Source organism: Euprymna scolopes, chromosome 22, assembly GCF_053919585.1.
Source record: "Euprymna scolopes isolate OS-2025 chromosome 22, ASM5391958v1, whole genome shotgun sequence".
Taxonomy (NCBI): domain Eukaryota; kingdom Metazoa; phylum Mollusca; class Cephalopoda; order Sepiida; family Sepiolidae; genus Euprymna; species Euprymna scolopes.
In genome coordinates, this window is record NC_136503.1 from 6,833,085 (window position 1) to 6,853,114 (window position 20,030).

Genomic DNA, 20,030 nt, shown 5'->3' on the forward strand with positions numbered 1-20,030 from the left:
CAATACTTAATAGTTTTTTTTTTTTTTTTTTTTAATGGAGAGTAGAAAACGCATTGTGGATGCGTTATCGGCAGCTCCAGTTACTCTCGCTTCTTCTTATTTGTCCCTCAGTCCTCATTTTTTTAAATGAGTGATTTTTCGGACAAAGGGAGAAGAAAAAAGCTGTTTTCTAGGTTGGCAGTATTTTTGCGAACAGTTGGCTGAGATGGCGGAAAATTTCTGTTTCTATGTCTATCCTTGTAGCCATGTCACTAGTAAGGGTGCTGGAGGTAAACGTTTTGTCTGGGCTGACGTTATCCGCCTGATAGTCAGGGACCCGAACCTTGGATTAACCACTAAGGAGGCTGTCCTATCAGCAGGTGCAAAGTACTGGGGCTGCTGTATTGCCATTTGGTGAATGGATTCTGGACCATGCAGTAGCTTCTGGTGGGGCCTCTCGATGCCATACTAGTGGGTAATTGTTACGGCTTTACCTTATCATTAACTACAAATAAAAAAAAAAAAAAAAAAAAAAAAAAAATTCTTCGTTTCTTTTTCTCTCTTAATTTCCCCTCTCTGTCCTGCTCTAAGTAAATCTGTCGACCTAGTCCACAAATTCCAAAATTTCATCATGACAAGTTTCAAGAAAAAATACACGATTAAACCCGGTTCCCCAACTTCCAACGTAGACCCCTACTACCATGTCTCCTTCTCCAACATCAGGGGTCTTCGTTCTAACCTTCCAGAGGTTGAAACCCAATTACAGGAGACTAAACCAGACCTTTTATTTTTAAGTGAAACTGGCATTGGACAGGCTATTTCCCTAGATGAGTTTGCAATTTCAGGATACTCTAACTTAACTTCTAAATCTGACCCCCAAGATCGCCATGGGCATGGAATATGTGCCTATATTAAAGATAGCTTTCCATGTGGGAGGGACATCTCCAGGGTAGATCCTAACTTACCCTATATGTGCTTCCGGGTTGCTTTAGCTCACACTACTGCATTTATATTTACTCTCTATCGCCCCCACAACAGTGGAGTTACTATCTTTCAAAGCATATCTGAGAAAATTGACCAAGTCCTTTCTACTTATCCTTCAGCTAACATTCATATATGTGGAGACTTCAATGTTCACAACGTTGAATGGTTGACCCACTCAAACAAGACCGATGATGAGGGGAGGTTCTGTCATGATTTCTCCATTGCCTATGACCTCACTCAGATTGTTCAGGAACCTACCCGTGTGCCCGATAATGATGGCCAGTATGCGAGCCTACTAGACCTTTTTCTCACAACTTGCCCTGAACTATGTTCAGTTTCTGTTCTGTCGCCTCTTGGATCTTCCGACCACTCTGTTGTATCAATTAAGATAAAAATGAAATGTAATAAGTCCCCAGATGTACCTCTTCATCGTACAGTATATCGATACACTAAGGCTGACTGGGATAGCTTCCGTACATTTATATCTGATCTACCTCTGCATTCCATGTTTAAAAAGGATGTGTCCTCTATAGTATTAGACCTAACTGAATGGTTAATTGTAGGTATTGACCATTTCATACCCTCTAAAAAGTTTCAGAAAAAACCTAACAGCCAGCCATGGTTCTCTCCAGAATGTGCTGCTGCCATTGCGCACAGAAATCACTTTTTCCACTGCTTCAAACGTAATAGATGTATGGAAACTAAAGCCGTTTTCAGGACTGCCAGCAACCATTGTAAGAAAGTAATAAGGAACGCAAGAGAGTTGTATGCTCAATCTGTTAAGTCCAAAGTAGCTGAGCAGCGGCTTGGTTCCCACCAGTTTTGGCAAATAGCAAACAGAATCCTGAACAGAAGCGTGTGCTCCATCCCAACTATTATCAATGGACCTGAGGTAATCTCGTCAGCATCAGACAAAGCCAAACTCTTTGTCAAGAACTTTTCAGCAAATTCTACCCTTTGCGACCAAGACCGCCAACCCCCAATATTTCCTCCTGTATCAGAAAACACGCTATGTGATATACGTATATCTGTACGTGATGTTGCGAAGCTAATCAAAAACCTTGATTCGAGTAAAGCAACTGGCCCTGATGGTATTCCAATTATAGTACTCAAAAAACTTCAACCTGAATTAGCGCCCATACTTACAAAACTGTTTAAACGTTGTCTTAAGGAGAATAGTTTCCCATCTCCCTGGAAAACCTCATCAGTATGCCCTGTATTTAAGAATTCAGGTGATCGCTCATCCCCCTCTCAGTACAGGCCAATAAGTCTCCTGTGCGTCATGAGTAAGTTGCTAGAATCTGTGTTAAATACAGAAGTAATCAACCATCTCAACAAAAATAACCTTCTTAGTGACACTCAATATGGTTTCCGTTCTGCTAGATCTACAGCAGATGTCATTACAGTTATATCGCATAGGATTAGCAAATCTCTCGACGGTGGCAATCTTTCTAGAGCAATTGCTCTTGACATATCTAAAGCCTTTGATAGGGTATGGCATAAAGGTTTACTTCATAAGATCGCTAGCTATGGTATAGCTGGAAAAGTCTTCTCAATTATTAAATCATTTCTTTCTGATAGGCTCATAAGAGTAGTAGTTGAGGGGCAAAAATCAGAAGCTCACAGTATTAATGCCGGTGTCCCTCAGGGATCCATCCTGGGCCCAACTCTTTTCCTGATCTACATTAATGATCTTCCAAATCATATCCTTACATCATTTGTAGACATTTATGCTGACGACACTACCATTTATGGTACCACATCTAAGACAGTAAACGACCAAGTTCTCTCCAATTCTCTCTCCTCTGATCTTGAGCACGTAGTACAATGGGGAAAGGAGTGGCTGGTTACTTTTAATGCATCTAAAACCAAGCTTCTCTCTTTACATCATCAACATTCTAATCCACATTTGTCATCAATTGAAATGAATGGCTCTCGTCTTCAGGAGGCCTCAAGTTTTGACAAGCTTCTGGGCTTGACCATTACTCCTGATCTTAAATGGAACACGTATATCAAATCTGTTGCCAAGGCCGCTGGAAAAATGGTGGGATCTTTCTATCGATCCAGTAGATATCTCACTGCTGATGCTATTCTCTACCTATATAAGAGCCAGGTACGTCCAAGGATGGAATACTGTTGCCACATCTGGGCAGGAGCTGCTAGAAAGGACTTGTCCTGCCTTGATAGAGTTCAAAATAGACTTCGTAGCCTCGTAGGAGATGTCCTTTTCTCCTCCTTGCAACCTCTATCTCACAGAAGAGATGTTGCGAGTTTGTCTCTGATGTATCGTTATTTTCATGGAAAGTGTTCCACTGAGCTTCAATCTTTGGTCCCCCCTCGCCAAACTTTCACAAGAAACACTCGTCTAGCTGTAAACACTATCAATAATTTCCCCCACTCTTTATCTGTGGCTAAACCTAAACGTAGATTCCATGAACAAAGCTTCTTTCTTAGAACTGCACGCCTGTGGAATTGTCTTCCGTTTTCCTGCTTTCCGGCTGACTACAATATGGTTGTGTTCAAGTCTAAAGTAAATAAGTTCTTGATGAGCCGTTCCATATAAGTTATTAAATTTACCAAATTTTCATTACTAATGATTACTATATTGACCAATTTCTACTGTACACTCTTTAACCCTTATCCTTGAGTGGCCTCTGGGCCTTGATAATGTGGTGATGCCTTTGTAAAAAAAAAAAAAAAAAAAAAAAAAAAAAAAAAAAAAAACAGGCAGAGGGATGCAACGTTTCGACGATGGGACAGAGGCTGAAGTTTAGATGCCAGTTTAGGGCCTATCAGATTTGCGACTCTCTTTTGAACCCTGTCAAGGAGCGAGTAGCCGATGCACCGGCCCAAATATGACAGCAATACTCCATACATGGGCGAATAGTGGCCTTATAGAGGTACAGGATACTTTCGGGTGTTAGAAGTTTTCTAGCACGGTAGAGAGAGCCCACCTTCCTTGCAGCGGCCCTGGCAATGCCCTCGATGTAATTGTTCCAACTCATGTTTCCTGTGAACGTTAGGCCAAGGAGCTTGAGAGACGTACTCTCAGATAAAGAGTCGTTGGCCATTGCTATAGGTGGTAGAGAAGGTTTCTTGTAATTATTGAATGAAACCAGTTTTGTCTTGGTGGCATTGAACGTTACCATCCATTTTTGTCCCCATTCCACTACTGATTGGAGGTCATCCTCTAGTGTTTCTGCCATTACTTTAGATATATGTTCGTTTGTTTTCCTGTCGTGCCTGCTATAGAGTGTGGTGTCATCAGCATATATACCCATCTCAGAGGCAATCTTGTCGGGGAGGTCATTTATGAATGTCAGGAACAGCAGAGGTCCAAGGATAGATCCTTGGGGCACTCTCGCATTTATATCATATTGTTTAGATGTACGACCGTCGAGGACAACTTGGATTTTTCTCTTATCTAAGAAGGATTTAATTATGTTAAGTATTCTACCAGTGATACCGTAAGATCTAATCTTCCTGAGGAGACCCTCATGCCATACCCTGTCAAAAGCCTTAGATATATCTAGAGCAACCGCTCTGCCCTCTCCCGCTTTGTCCAGTGAATGGTATATGCGTTCAGAGATTACAGTGAGGATGTCTGCCGTGGAAGGGCTTGTCTAAATCCATATTGATGGTCGGTCAGAAGTTTAGCATCTGTAAGGTGCTGGACTAGAGCATGGTTAATTAAGGTCTCAAATATTTTGGCAAAAAGTGGGAGGAGGCTAATAGGGCGATAATTTAATGGGTCAGTTCTTTTGCCAGAATTCTTGAATACTGGTACTACAGAAGCAGTTTTCCAACAGCTTGGAAAGCAAGATTCATTAAGGCATTTGTTATAGAGTTTGGAGAGAACTGGAGCGACTTCGGCTGAGCACTTTTTTAATAGCACAGCTGGGATGAGGTCGGGTCCACATGCTTTGGAAGTGTCAAGGTTTTTTATGATAGCATGCACCTGAGCAGGGGTGATTTTCAGATCGTCTAGCGTGGCGTCTGTCCGCATAGGAAATTGAGGTAGGGGGTGGTTTAGAGGGTCCAGTGTGGAGTTTGAGGCAAACCGACTGGCAAGCATGTTAGCCTTCTCGGTTGCTGAGCAAAGAACCTCGTGATTGTTGGTTAGTGGGGGAATCGTTGATTGCCAATTATTTACTACACTGTTGTAGATTTTTCAGAAGTCACGAGTTCCTAGTTTTTGTGCTTCGATGCGTTTTTTAGTGGTTTCCGTAAATTCCCTCTTAGCTGTCGCTATTTCTTTCTTAACGTTACTTCTAGCTTCTATGTACTTATGTCTGTTTGAACTGGACTTATGTCGATTAAACCTGCGGAATGCATGCTGCCTTTGAGCAATGGCAGTTGCGCAAGTCGAAGTAAACCATTGGGGAGAGTGGGGCTTGCTATAGAATTTCCGCATGGGAACATGCGCTTCGATTGCAGTTTTGAACCATTCAGTGGTCTCGGTTGCACACTGTTCAGCAGGAAGAGAAAAAATATTTCCCCATGGGGCGTCTCTGATAAGATCTCTGATAGCTTCCCAGTCAGCCTTTTTATAATATCTCGTTATTTTGAGCACTGGCTCTTCAGTTTTGGGTCTAGAGTTTAGGGCGATTTCAACCATTATCACCGCATGATCAGCATTCCCAAGTGGGCTGTCGGCTTTCGTTACACAATCATCAGGAACTGTGGTCAAAAACAGATCTAATAGTGATGCGTGTTGATCTTTCTGATCAGGGAAGCGGGTTGGAAAAGTAACAATTTGCGATAGGGAGTGAGATACAGAGAAGCTATGAGTTGCGCTGCCTGCTGCATCTAAGTAGAGAATCCAAACTGAATCCAAACATGAAACTGAATCTGATGGTTAGGCTCAAATTTGGGAACGGGTTAGGGATTGTTGGGTCATACCTTATATTTATGTTCAGATCTGTTATAAGCCAAAGTGGCAGTAATTATCAGGGTTTTATCATGTAAATAAAATGTATATATTTTAGAGATTACTTATAAAACCTGCATATAAAAGAAATTAATTGATAAAACATTTGGAAAGAGGTTTTACGATAAAACCATCTAATGAAGAACCAACATGCTATAAAACTCAACAAGCAGACAAAAGCAATTAACAAATCGTTTTCAATAAATATTTTGTTTTGGTATTAAATGTCCTGCAAAATGTTGATATGCCATAAATCTATAAGACAACTAAAAGAAAAGAAATTATAAAAGTTTGTATTTTCATTTTATCTATTCTATTTTCTTTCCTATTCTATTTTCTTTCCTATTCTATTTTCTATCTATTTTCTGCTTTTCTCTTTCTTCGTCTTCTACAGGTGATGGAAGATTTATCTGATTACATGAAATCTCTGGAAGTCATTTTGAATCTAAATCCCAAACTAATCTATCCGGGACATGGACCATTAGTTGAGGAACCGGTTGAATATGTTAAGAATTACATCAAACACAGGGAACTTCGAGAGTCACAGATTATCAGTTCTTTAAAAGAAAGTCTTCCCAAATCTTTAAACTTGTCAGAAATCAGGACACATGTTTACAAGGTAAATATTTTGAAATTATTTTACCTTTTTTCCAAAAAAAAAAAAAAAAGTATTTCTTGAAAGTATTTAAAAAAAACTTTTTAGTTAAAGAATATCATATGTGTTGAACAGATTTAATTAATAATTTCAAAAGAAAGAATATTGAGTTTTAAAGAATCAGGAGAAAAAAGGCAAAGCAAAAAGATTTCTGAAAAATCTAAGCAGAAACAAACTTGTGTTAACTGACTTGCAACAACAGAAGAAAAGTAGGCAAGACGAATGACGGTGTTAGATTGTCTGTTTCAAAGATGTGTCTTCGACTTTCTTCACCCTCACTTGTCACGACTTAACAGGAGTTAGAGATAAGGTGAGTATGTGATGTTATGAGGGGAAAGAATATAAAAAAAGAAATGAAACTGAAAGGATGCCAGATGTTTTATTTCCTGGTGGAATTTTTAAGGGAGTTGTTAAAAAAATTAAAGAGAGGATTTAATGAGGAAAAAAGATTTTTTTTTATTTTTATTTGTGCTGGAGTAAGATTTAGATTGTTGAATACCAAATCTCTGAAAAAGTGAATGGATCCCTCAAAATTCACCCACACCCACCCTTCAAGAGCTTTTCATGCTAAAGTTAATACAAATATGATAAATACTTTTGGAGTTTCTAATAAATTTTTTTTTTTTTTTTTTTTTTTTCTTAGAGTTTAGCACGATACCAAAGTTTAGTTTTACTAAAGTTGCAAACCCATTTTGATGTTTGAAACTATTTTTCAGGACTTGAATGAATCTTTGCACACTGCGGCTGAAAAAAACCTTGTCTTGCATCTAGACAAATTAGTAAAAGAAAACGTTGTAGGTAAGTAAGCATATATATGTCTTGTTTCAGTAAATACCAACAGGTCCACCTGGAAATGAATGAGGTCCCTTCCCCATGTGTACTTCTGCTCCCACCCCTGAACTCCATTGTTATTATTTGCAAATTTCTATAATTTTCAAGTTATTATTAAAATTATCTTGGCTGTATATGAATGCTTTGTACAAACATAGATCTCACAATATTATTAGAAAAATAATACAAAATTGATCTTGGTATAGAACCTTGTTTTAATTGCATCCTCGAACAGAAAGACCACCTATAAATACAGTTAGGATAAGCGAAATTTAAATTTTATTTTTCGTTACTATATCATTTGAAATGTTATCAAGTGTTTAATTAATACAACTATGTACATTTTAGTTTCCATAGCAACACATCTGATTGTGTCTTATCAGCTAACAGCAGACATATTCAGGAGGATGAGAAAGATTGAAATAGAGATGAGAGGGTAATTCAGGCATATTCATATATTGGAAATGGTGAGAAAGAGCGTGTTATGTTAGTTGAGAGAGAGAGAGGCACAGGAGTTGACAGCAAAAAAAGAGAAATAATGAGAAAGAGGGATTCATCTAGTTCAGCAGCAGACAACATTCAAACAGAAAGGAGGAAGAGTTGAAATGGATGGAGGAGAGAAGAGAAATTTATGTGTTGGTATATGGCTAATGATGAGAAAGTTTACAGAGAGAGACGCAGAGAGTGCGACATGAATTTGCAGTAAAAGAAAGAGAGGTGAAGATAAGGTCAAATATTTGTGTTTTAAAAGTGATCTATACAATGGATTTTCCTTTGTTTACAGGTTACATTGAATTAAATTTTGGTCTTTTTAGATAAAATTAAAACCTATTTTCTTTAATTAACCACTATGTGTACCTACCCAGGGTGCAGGGAAATCATTTTAATTAAAGATTTTTATTTGTTTGCACATTTTTAACTTATACAAAAAAAAAATGGTGACAAATCTTTTTAATGGTGATAAATCTTTTTTGTATTCTTTAATCAAAAACATGAGTTATTCCTCTTGCTCATTTTGATTTTCGGTTATGTTTCCATATTACCAGTTGTATGCATACGTTCACATAATGTTTGAAATGAATTGTAACAATGTATATCATTAAAAGCATGGTATTATTAAAGATTATTCTTTTATTAAAATCCTTTGAGATGAGTAATTTGTGTATTTATTTATCACCTGAAGAAGGCCAGAAGATGAGTTGGCCGAGATGTGAAATATTAGGTTGGTACAAAAATGATGTTGTTTTTTGATGTTCAACTTCAAAAGATCATAACTACTTTCATAATAAACTTTATTAATTGAAATAAGAACCATTAGAATCAACATATTTTTGCCAACAAGAAACAAGTTTATTCAGCCCATTAGCATAGAAATCCAAAGTTCTGGAAGCGATGAAGTCATTGAAGGCTGATTTGGCATCATCTCGGCTTTTAAAGAATTTTACCTGCAGGAAGTTGTCAAGATGCTTGAAAAAGTGATAATCAGTAGGCAAGAGGTTCGGTGAATATGGCGGATGAGATAGTCTCATAGCCGAATTCATTCAGCTTTTGCAGGGTTAGTTGAGCAACATGCAGGCAAGCGTTGTCATGGAGGAGAATTGGTCAATATGATGGGATCAATCTCGGGCACATATGTTGGAGCTTCTGATGCATATTATCAATTTGTTGGCAGTACTTCTCCACCGTAATCGTTTCGCCCAAATTCAAGAAGCTGTGATTGATGAAACTGGTTGCAGACCACCAAACAGTCACCATAACCTTTTTTTGGTGCAATTTTGGCTTTGGGAAGTGTTGTGGAGCTTCTCCGCCATCCAATCACTGTGCCGAACGTTGCCGGTTGTCGTCGAGGATCCACTCCTCATCACACGTCACAATCCATTTGAGAAATGGATCATTTTTGTTGTGCAGAAGGAGTGTAGAAGACACCTCAAAACAACGATTTTTTTTTATTATCGTTCAATTCATGCAGCACCCATTTATCCAAAATATTTGACTTCCCTATTTGCTTCAAATGGTGAATGACTGTTGAGTGGTCAGCCTTGAGTTTAACAGCAACTTCTCATGTGGTTTTGCGAAGATTGGCTTCAATTAAGGCTTTCAAATGTTCATTATCAACTGCAGTCTCCCAGCCGCGACCGTCTTCATCTTCGAGGCTCTCGTCACTATTGCGAAATTTCTTGAACCACCATTGTGCCACATGTTTATTAGTGGTTCTTGGGCCAAATGCAGTATTTATATCACAGACAGTCTCAGCAGCTTTTCAGCTTAGTTTTAAGTGGAACAAGAAAATCATGCGGATTTGAATTTTGTCAACGCTGCAAAAAAAATGAATGAAGAGATTGAGAACGGTAACGAATAACACAATTTGATAGAGTGAAAAACGCTTCAAAATGATAGATAACATGGCTATATATATATATATATATATATATATCAATGAATTAATTCAGAAATCATATAAAGAAGTAACATGTGAGAAAATATTGTTTTTGCAACAACCTAATAACAACTATGAAGATGATGATAATAGCAAATAAATAAATAAAAAAACATGGTTCAACAATAAAAAATGAAAGTTTGCTAATCAGAATCAGTTTGATTTGTCAGTTTAAATGTTATTTAGGTCCAACTTTTTAAACTTTTACAACAATTTTTCAGGATGATTGAAACAAATTTGAGATTGAAAGAAAAATTTCTTATTTATTTTTTAAAGAAAAACATGTTCACTAATAATTGGTTCTTCACAAAATTTTAAAATGCATCTGTTAGCTGTATTTGACAAACAATCCTCTAAATTAAAGAAGCTGCTATGACCTTCTATCACAGTCTCTAGGTGACATCTGAACCTTGAGCATACAACCTTCACATGTCCTCCAAGAGATGCTTGAACACCAATTTGATCCTGCGATCAACTCCTTTTTCATGTGGCAGGTGATATTAAAGATAGATGCAATTACACAAACACAACATGAACCAAACCCATCCATTATTTTCCAAAATTTAGCAAAGGTATGACTGCAGATGAAAGCCCCACATCTGCCTTTTTATTTTTTTACTTCACCCCAAACAAGGTACATTTCCACTGAGATGTAAAAATAAAAAAAAAAATGTTATTGTGAAGTAGGGACCAGATTTATAAGGTCATGCTAGGTGAGATGTTTATTTACATTACATTTAAATTTCTGCATATTGATAGATGGAGTATGTAAAAAAATTTCAAAGCAATTTGAGGAAAGAATTTATCGGATTAAAAAATCTTTCACCATCTGGGAACATCTATAGCAGTGGTTCCCAACTTTTTTTTTTGGTCTGTACTCAAGAAATTTCCCTCAAATTTCTGAATTCACATTTAAATATATGGTTGTATTAAATCTATTCAGCCATGTATTTAAATGGCCGCTTAACCCAAAATGCTTAACCCAAAATTGAAAGCAAGAAATAAGTATGTTGCATAAAGAAACAAAAACACAAAAGAGTAACAATATCCTGTTTTCTATCTAAACTTTTCTCACACCTCCTGAAATATCGTCTTGCACACCCAGTTTGGGAACCCCTGCTTTATAGTGAAGGGATGGGATTTTTCTGCTTGTCAGGTTGGTTGGGGATATTTACTTTGATAGGACATTAGAGCAGCAGTTTTGTCTAAGCACATTCCATTGAAACAAACTTGAAAACATGCACCTATTTTATCATAAACCTGCAGAATTCTTATCGCTAAATTTGAATTCTTTACACCTATGTATGAAGACTAGAGGTTTGTTTAAAGACACTTCAAGTGTCTAATGCCACAGTGTCTGGGATGTCAAAGTACTGGCACAGTTTCTCTTTTTGGTAAATAGAAAAAAAATGAAATTAGGAATGTTGATGCTCACACGATGGAGTCTTGAACTCCATCTGTGCCAAAGAGCTGATTCCTGGTGCAAGTCAATTGTTTTTCAATAAATAGAATCAACGTCCAGAGTTTCTTCAGTTTTACTCCTGTTATCAGAAGTGAGTTCATTGCAAAGCTGTCTCTAACCATAAACCTCTTGAAACATAATTGTCCTGTTATTCTCAAATCTTCAATTCTGATCCACTCAACATTGTTTAAAGTTGAAACCAGCGTTTGGAAAATGTCAAATTTTGAATTTTAGCAGAGAATGCAGTTCTTAAATAAAAGACTGCAACAATTCTGAAACGCACTTTATCCTGGACCTCCATGGCATTATACAGGGTGTTCCAAAAGAAGCTGAATGGATCAGATATAAGATGGAACAACAAAAGCAGCAAACCAGCGAAAAAAAGATTTCAGAGCATCTCGAGTAGCCCTACCAAAGTCATCATATTACACCACTGAGGAGCGGATATTTATCGTAGAGTGCTACTTTTGGTTGAATTCAAATTTCAGATCCATCAGCATCTTTTGGAACACCTTGTATATTACTCTTAAAACTATGCTGACAACCATCTTAACCAAATAATTTAACATTTCACTTTCTTCTCTGATTGAAGAAATATTAATTCCTCAGTGACTGGTGTCCATCTCCTTCAAAAAAAAAAAAAAAAAACAAACAAAAAAAAACAAACCCTTTGGATTGTTTTTTGATTCAGAGATTTTGTTCATTTTGAACCAAAACATTTGTTTTCATACCAACATCTTGACATGTTTTAATTTGCTTTTTACCTAAACCTTATCTTCTCAAGCTAGAACATTATCCCTCTCCCCCCCCACAAATATCTTTATTCACCTCAGTTCTTAATATCTTAATTTTTTTTTACATTTTTTATTTTATTTTTATTTATTGTCAATTCACTCTAAATAAGACACAGAACAGCTTAGTCATTAGAGGCTACTATTTGGGAAGAGATTTGTAGAGATACTATTTAGGGAGTTGGGCAATCAGATGTCTGTTTACATTATGCTTGAATTTCTGCATGTCAGTACAGTCAGGGAAGCAGGAGTCTAGGAGGGAATTCCAAAGTGCAGCAGTCTGAGAGGAAAAAGCTATTCGAGTAGAAGGCTTTACGGCATCTGGGGATTTCTACAGTATAGGAGTGGGATTTTGCTGCTTGTTGGGTTTCTTCAGAGCAATTGCCATCAAAATACTTGTAAAACAGGCATAAGGTTTCCACGTTTTGGCGATGGGACAGAGGTTGGAGTTTAGTTGATAGTTCAGAACCTTTTAGGTTGGCGACTATTTTTGGAACCCTATCAAGGAATGGGAGATTAGTGGCAGATACACCAGCCCAGATGTGGCAAATTACACATTTTATTTAATTTTCTGTCTCATTGTTATTTCTTCAGCATATTATTCTTATTGATATCTTCTAAAATCCAAAACCGAATTCAGAAACAGATAACCACTTGAAAAATTTTTTTTCTTAAATTATTTGAATCTGAAAAATCATTTGTTCCTGTCTGTCGATAATGTGTCTCTGCAGCTATCTGTAACTGTGTGTGTATTTATATATATATATACAGAGAGAGAGAGAGAAAGCATATAGATGCTCTGTAATTACATTGAGCTTTTTAAGTGAATAAAATATATTTCCATATATATATATATATATAAATAACAATATAGTTACATTCCAAGATCCAAATATTTATTTTTCATGCAAAAAAGCTCCTCCAGCATGTTAAAATTTTGGTACATCTTTTACAGATCTGTTTCATTATGCAGAAATAAACGGTTATAATTATGTCAGTACCATCTCTTTTCATTACATATACTCTTCAGAAAAAATTAGAAATTCTTTGATTAGATGAAAAAAATGCATGACAATATAATGCTGCAAGAAGAAAAAAAAAGTTCATAAAAGACTTAACATCGTGTCTGTGTTTCGGCAGCCATCTTTGTTAATATTAATATAAAAAATATAAATATATGAAAAGAGATGGTATTGACATAACAATAACTGTTTGTTTCTGCAAAAAATGTACTGACATAATAACATGCTGGAGGAGCTGTTTTGCATGAAAAATATTTGGATCTTGGAATGTAACTATACTGCTATTCTTTTATATATGCTCTATTATATTTAGGATACATTGAACTTCTAAACAAAAAGGATTGGTATACGCAAAGAGTGAAATATAATTGAAAAAATATATTCTTACCAAAAAAATGTATATAAACGTTTCTTTCTTATGAATGTGAAGCCGGTATATTTCTCCGAATTTCTCATTGATACGTTCTTGCCTACAAAATCACTATTTAATTCTGAATAGCTAGTTTTTCTTGTGAATCCTGTTGCCATCTTTTTAGGGCAATAAAATGTTAATTGATTTAATTTCTTTCAGAAAATACTGACAAGTAATATTGTTTTTTGGTGGCTGCCATTTTTTTTTTTTATTAGCAACAAATGTAAATTATGAGAAACAAAATTATTTAATCATAAACACTAATACATTTTCATTTACTACTAAATATATTTTCTTTCCATGTAGAAACAAAAATGGAAACAAATCAGAAATCTCACTTTCGCATCAGGTGACATCGCAACTAGTAGTTAAAAAAAAATCTTTGTTTTATCGAATGGTTAAACAATAAAGTTCTTCATTCTAATAAAAGATTCACATTTATCATCTAAGGCGAGTATTTATTTTATTTGTTTTGTTTTTAATAATACTAACATTTACTTGACTAAAATAGAAACTAACATAATTTACAAATTCATGGGAGAGGATTTTTGTTACGTTCAATTAATTGTTATTTTATTTTTTTATTTTTTTAAAATTTTTAATTAAAAAAAAAATTTTCCTCAATTATTGTAATGTGGTAAACTTTTTCAGTAAATCTATTTTCTTTTGTCTAGGATTTATGTGTACAAAGACATATATATTATACACACACACACACAAAGGCAAAAGTGGCGCACACACTTTTGTATGTCCAGCAAAGGCTTTTTTTTGGGGGGGGGGTCTCTGGTGGTTTACTATTTCTTACAACTGTTTATATACCCACTAGATCATAATATCTATGATTTGCAAAGAGACGTCGTGTCTAGATTTATTTTGATCGACTTTTATAAAATTTGCGCTATTCCGTTCTGTCATGTGTTTGTTCGGCTTTTTAGTATAAATAAAGTGAAACTGATGGAGCGAAGGCAGTTCCTCGGCTTCTCCGCCGGGGACGTCCAGAAAGCAATCAGCTTTGATCAATGCAGTGAAAATCGTCATATCAGACAATTGCTATTCATTTGGACACTCCTCTTTTTTATGGGGAGCTGGTTCCCCCCCCCCCCCAACATCTTAGGGAAACAAAACCAAACCAAAAAAACTGGCTTGCAGGCAAAGTTAAGGGCGGAATTTCATTCTCCTATGGCATGATGTTTGACCTCATTGAATTTACGTACCTGTCAGTTAACTTTTTAATTGTTTAATTTCAACCATTCTCAAATCTCTGTCTTGGCGCCGTGGTAAGTTATCAGGCTTTTATTTTTCCCTGTCACCTCAAGGATTTCGGTTCGAGCCTACCTGCCTACCAAAACTTTTTTTCGTTTACATCTACAAACACCCGGGCAACACCGAGCCCCCCTGCTAGTCTATCATATAAAAGGCAAAAGTGGCACGCGCGTTTTTGTATGTCCAAGAAAGGCTTTTCTGGTGGGGGTTATCGATGAGGTTATTATTTTGGAGAAGTTTCTTTATACTTCCTAGATTATAATGTCTACGATTTGAAAACAGACGTCGTTTCTGTCTTTATTTTGATCGAGTTTTTAAAAAAAGTTCCTAGTTCTCAGTGTATGTTTGTCTTTTTCATATAAAAGTGAAACTAATCAAAGCAAAGTCAGCAGTCTCCTGGCCCTCTGGCTGGGACCTCCAGAAAGGCAATCAGCTTTGATCAATGTGGGGGGGAAACTCTTCATATCAGACAATTGCTATTCATTTGGGAACTGATTTTCTCCAACATCGTGGGGAAACAGATACAGCAGAAACTGGCCTACAGCCAGAGTTAAGTGTGTGATTCTTAACTTAAGCCAGACGTCCATTTCTGTAAGTCAACTTTTTGACATTGTTAAATTTGAACGCTTTACAATTCATGTTGCATTATAGCATAGCGGTAAGATGTCAGGTTTTCTTTCACTTTTCCGCCTTCACGTCACAGGTTACAAACCTGCTTGCCTACTATCACTTTTTTTTTGTTTTGCTCAACACACACCTCCTAACACCCGAGCAACGCCAATCACCCACTTCTATAAAATAAAGGCAAAATGGGCATGAGCGTTTGTATATGTTCAAGAAAAGCTTTATTTTGCCGAGCTTCTTGCGTCGTTTACTATTTTGGAGAAGTTTCCTTATACTCTCTAGATTATAATATCTCCGATTTGAAAACGGACGTCATCTCTATATTCATTTTGATCACATTTAAAAAAAAAAAAAAAATCCCTGGCTTCCAGTGTTTGTCTTTTTAATATAAAAGAGAAACTGATTGAAGCAAACAGCAGTGCCACCTGGCCTTTGTGGCCGAGATGTCAAGAAGGCAATTAGCTTTGATCATTGTGGGGGAAACCCTTCATATCAAACAATTGCTCTTCATTAAGACACTGCCAGAGTTCTTCTTTTTTGGGAGGAGCTGGTTTTCCCCAACAATGGGGGGGGGAATAAATAAAACGTCGGGAAGCTTAACTGGCCTTCAGCTAGCTATAAAAGTAACTTTCATTTCTGCATGTGTGTGATTCTTTACTTATTACCAACTCATTCACTTAACTATCCATTCCTGCAAGTTTTTGATTGACATCTCTAAATTTGAATGCTGTTCACTTCCTGTCGCGTCATGGTCTAGCGATAAGATGTCAGATTTTCTTTCATTTTCTTTTCCACCTTCGCGTCACGAGTTCAAGCCTGTCTGCTTTTAACACTTTTTATTTATTTATTTTTTTTTTTGCTCAACACACACCTACAAACACCCGGGCAATGTCAGGCACCCCCGCTATTCTATTAGATAAAGGGTAAAATGGACGCGAACATTTGTATGTCTTCTCACGTCTGTTAAATTCTGTGAGAAGTTTTTACATACTTCTCAGATCTCGCATTCGCAAACGGACATCCTTTCTTCCCTTTTTGTGATCGAGGTAAAAAAAAATTTCCACCGTGCCGTCATCTCCTGTGTTTGTTTATCTTTTTCGTATAAATAAAGCGAAACTATTCAAATGCCTCGTCTTCGGGCCGAGTAGTATCTGTTCTGTAATTGGTCCTTAGTCAATGTAGGGGAAACCCTTCATACTGAGACAATTACTATTTATTTGGATACTGCCAGAGTGCTCCCTTTTTTGGGGAGCTGACTTTCTTCCACATTAAAAACGACCTTGTGTCTAATTTGCTTTCGTGGAAGTTTAAAAGCTGCCATTTCTGCAAGTCATCTTTTGTTTTTGATTGACTATGTTAAATTTGAACGCTTTACAATTCCTGTCGCATCATGGAGACGTCAGATTTTCTTCCACTTTCTTTTCTGCCTTCGTGTCACGGGTTCGAGTCTGCCTGCCTACTACCACTTTTTTTTTTTTTTTGTTCAACACACACCTCCAAACATCTGGGCAACGCCAGGCACCCAGGCTAGTTTTTAAATTAAAATAGAAAATTTGATGTTTCTTTTTTGATTGTGGTTTAATCAATTGTTAAAATTAAATTCAAACACTTTACCCTCCTCTCAACCCTGTTTGTATATATTTGGTGCTTCTTGAAGATATCAGCTTCCTGACTAAAAATGCAGCAAACATTGATGTTATTGCATTTTTTTCTTTCTCTTTGCAAAACTCAAGCATGTTCTGCAAAGTTAAAAGCATAAACAATTTTTTCTCTACAAAACATCATGAATAAATATTTAAAGATATAAAAAATCTGAAGCATAAGTAAAATATGCATAAATATATTTTAATTAATACAGAAACTGAAACATATGCATGTGGGTATTATGTTTCTTTCTGAACAGTTCACTTCTTGTAAGTAAAAAAAAAAAAATGCACAAGCTGAGATCGAAACCAAAACCTAAAGACAATGAGTCAAGTATGATAACCTGCAGACCAGCTTGACACTATCTTACGAAGTATTTTCAAACCTTCTTATTCTTAGCATAAAGAAGCTGTCATGTTTCACAGCCGTACATGCGCATTTGTAAAACATTTGAAAACGGATAAAAATCCAATGACTCACAAGGACCAATTTTTCAATTTTAACCCCTTTTCTTCCATTTTTTTTTCCATTCTCACTTTTATAGATTTACAAAGCTGACATATTCAACATGCCAAATCACATGAAAAAAATGTATTGGAATGACATGAGGAAATTTTAAGCAATGATTTATGCATATAATGCATCTTTTTTGATATCAGAAACGTTCAAATATAATATTGACTTCTTATGCATCTAGTGTACAGATTCCTTGGAACGCCAGTAGACATTTCATCATCTTTAAGAAATATAACTTGTGCACAAAAATTATGTATCTTAGAAGTTCTCTCATCACAGTCAACCAACTGTCTGAACACTGAATTAATATATGGTAGTCAATGGGACAATATTGTAGTGTTTAAAATATGCCCATATCGCAGAAGACATCTGCTAGCAAATTGGATGAATAGATCACCAACCTACAACAAAATGATTTTTGATATTTTTTCTTGATATTTTGAGAATTTTTGGAAAATTTCTTTAAAGAATATTTTTGGAAAATCTTTTCCGATTATTTTATTTGCTTCATTTCTTTAACTTCTACAAGCTAAACAGTAATTTATTAAAATTTATTTCAAAATAAAATGTGTGCTCACATTTTTTTTTCTCACCTAGAGCATCATTTCACCTGTACTACTTAGTAATGACTACAGACTTTCAATCATGCTACCTCATCCTCTTTAATTTTTATTTTATTTATTTTATATAAACTTTTCTTTTACCTTTAGCTTGACAAACACACACATTAACAGACGTTTGCGCTTCATATATGAGATAATCTTTTTTGACAATACTCATGCAAAGCTATTGACTAACAATATATTTTATAACCCTAAATAAAATTCTCAAACACATTCTTTTGACTTATGCCATAACAAAGAGCTTCAATCATTTAATTACTATTTTAAACAATTTTACAATAAAACAATTTATTGATTTCATTTCAGATCATTTTTATTTTCCTTTTAGTTATTAATTTATTTTTATATAATTTTTAATTTTCTTTTAAATTTACTTAATATTATATTATTTAATAATTCGATTAAATTATTTCATTTTTATAAAACCAATACCAAGTTTTTTGTTTACAATTTATCGCATTTACTTTTCATACATTCATGTAAAGATTTTTTACTTAAATCATTTAATTCTTTTTTTACACAATCATAACTACAACACTATTATCTAATTTTCTATATGTTGAATAAATTTTGTAATTTGTTATATTTTATATTTAGTTTTTATCTTTTTTTTTTACTTGTTATTTTATTTTGTTATGTTTTCCTTTATTTTACTTATCCATTTTATTTAAAATTATTTAAATAATTATTAAATTATCTTTATTATATTATTTATTTTTAATTTGAGTTTATTAGTTTCTTTTGCAATATCTATTTAATTAAATTATTGAGTGTACCAGACTAGGATGTTTGAAGATATCTGTTGCTTTATATAAAATGCACCAAACATTGATGTTATTATTTTTTTCTTTAATTTCATAAAATTAAATGTTCTGCAAAGCCAAAAATAATTTTTCTCTAGAAAACAACCAAACTAAACACCATGAATAAATATTTGAAGATATAAAGAACTTGAGGCCTGAAACCTTTCTTCCAAAATCACCAGATTCAGCATTAAATAATCCAAAAAGGGTTGATATGCCATAAAACAAAACAATTTAATTAAATTGCATTATTCATTTAATTGTAACTTTGTCACCGTAACAAATGTGGTCACATCTTAGCATGATTAAAATTGAATGATGTCATACGGTCTCCTCCAATCCGAATCTTTTTCTGTGTTCTAAACATTAAAAAGCTCTCTCCCCATTTGTACCTCCAAACTATGTACACATCTTTTACAATTACCACCAGAAGATGACTGAAACTTTAATCAAAAGCTCAACAAAAAAGTTCTAGACAACAAAATACATTTAAAAAATTTATTTATGTAACTCGCACTTTGATTTGCAAAACTTTGTTCGAATTTTCAAAAGAATAATCAATCCTCATCTCAGTTTTTTTTTACAAAGAAGTCACCACTTATCAAGGCCTGGAAGCCACTCGAGGATAAGGGTTAATGTATGGTAGTCAATGAGACAATATCGTAGTAATTGTTGGTAGTGGAAATTTGGTAAATTGGATTACTTAAGGGGATGAGTCAAGAACTTGTTTTATATTGAACTTAAAGATGACCATATTGTAGTCAACCGGAAAGCAGGCAAATGGAGGAGAGTTCCACAGGTATGCAGTTTTAAGAAGCTTTGTTCATGGAATCCACGTTTAGGTTTAGGCACAGATAAAAAGTGGGGAAAATTATTGATAGTGGTTACAAGTAGGCAAGTGTTTTTCGTGAAAGTTTGGCAAGGGAGGACCATAAATTGGAGCTCAGATGAGCATTTGTCATGAAAATAATGATAGAGCAGAGACAAGCTTGCAATGTTTCTTCTATGGGAAAGAGGTTGCAGGGAAGAGAAAAGGGCATCCCCTACTGAGCTA

General features: G+C 35.3%; 1 protein-coding gene across 2 annotated transcripts in view; it reads left to right on the forward strand.

Moving 5' to 3' along the window:
- LOC145243871 (endoribonuclease LACTB2-like) overlaps window positions 1-20,030 on the forward strand; it is a 72,398-nt gene that overhangs the window by 38,666 nt on the left and 13,702 nt on the right. Inside the window, exons 5-7 of one of the 2 annotated variants that reach the window (XR_013862967.1) lie at window positions 6,288-6,512; window positions 7,265-7,346; window positions 13,810-13,953. Coding sequence is in view for 1 of the 2 variants with exons in the window: in XM_080106942.1 (XP_079963068.1) it covers window positions 6,288-6,512; window positions 7,265-7,346 (307 nt within the window). In the remaining variant the exon portion in view is untranslated. The remainder of the gene's footprint in view (window positions 1-6,287; window positions 6,513-7,264; window positions 7,347-13,809; window positions 13,954-20,030) is intronic. The other variant, XM_080106942.1, reaches the window with a different exon arrangement.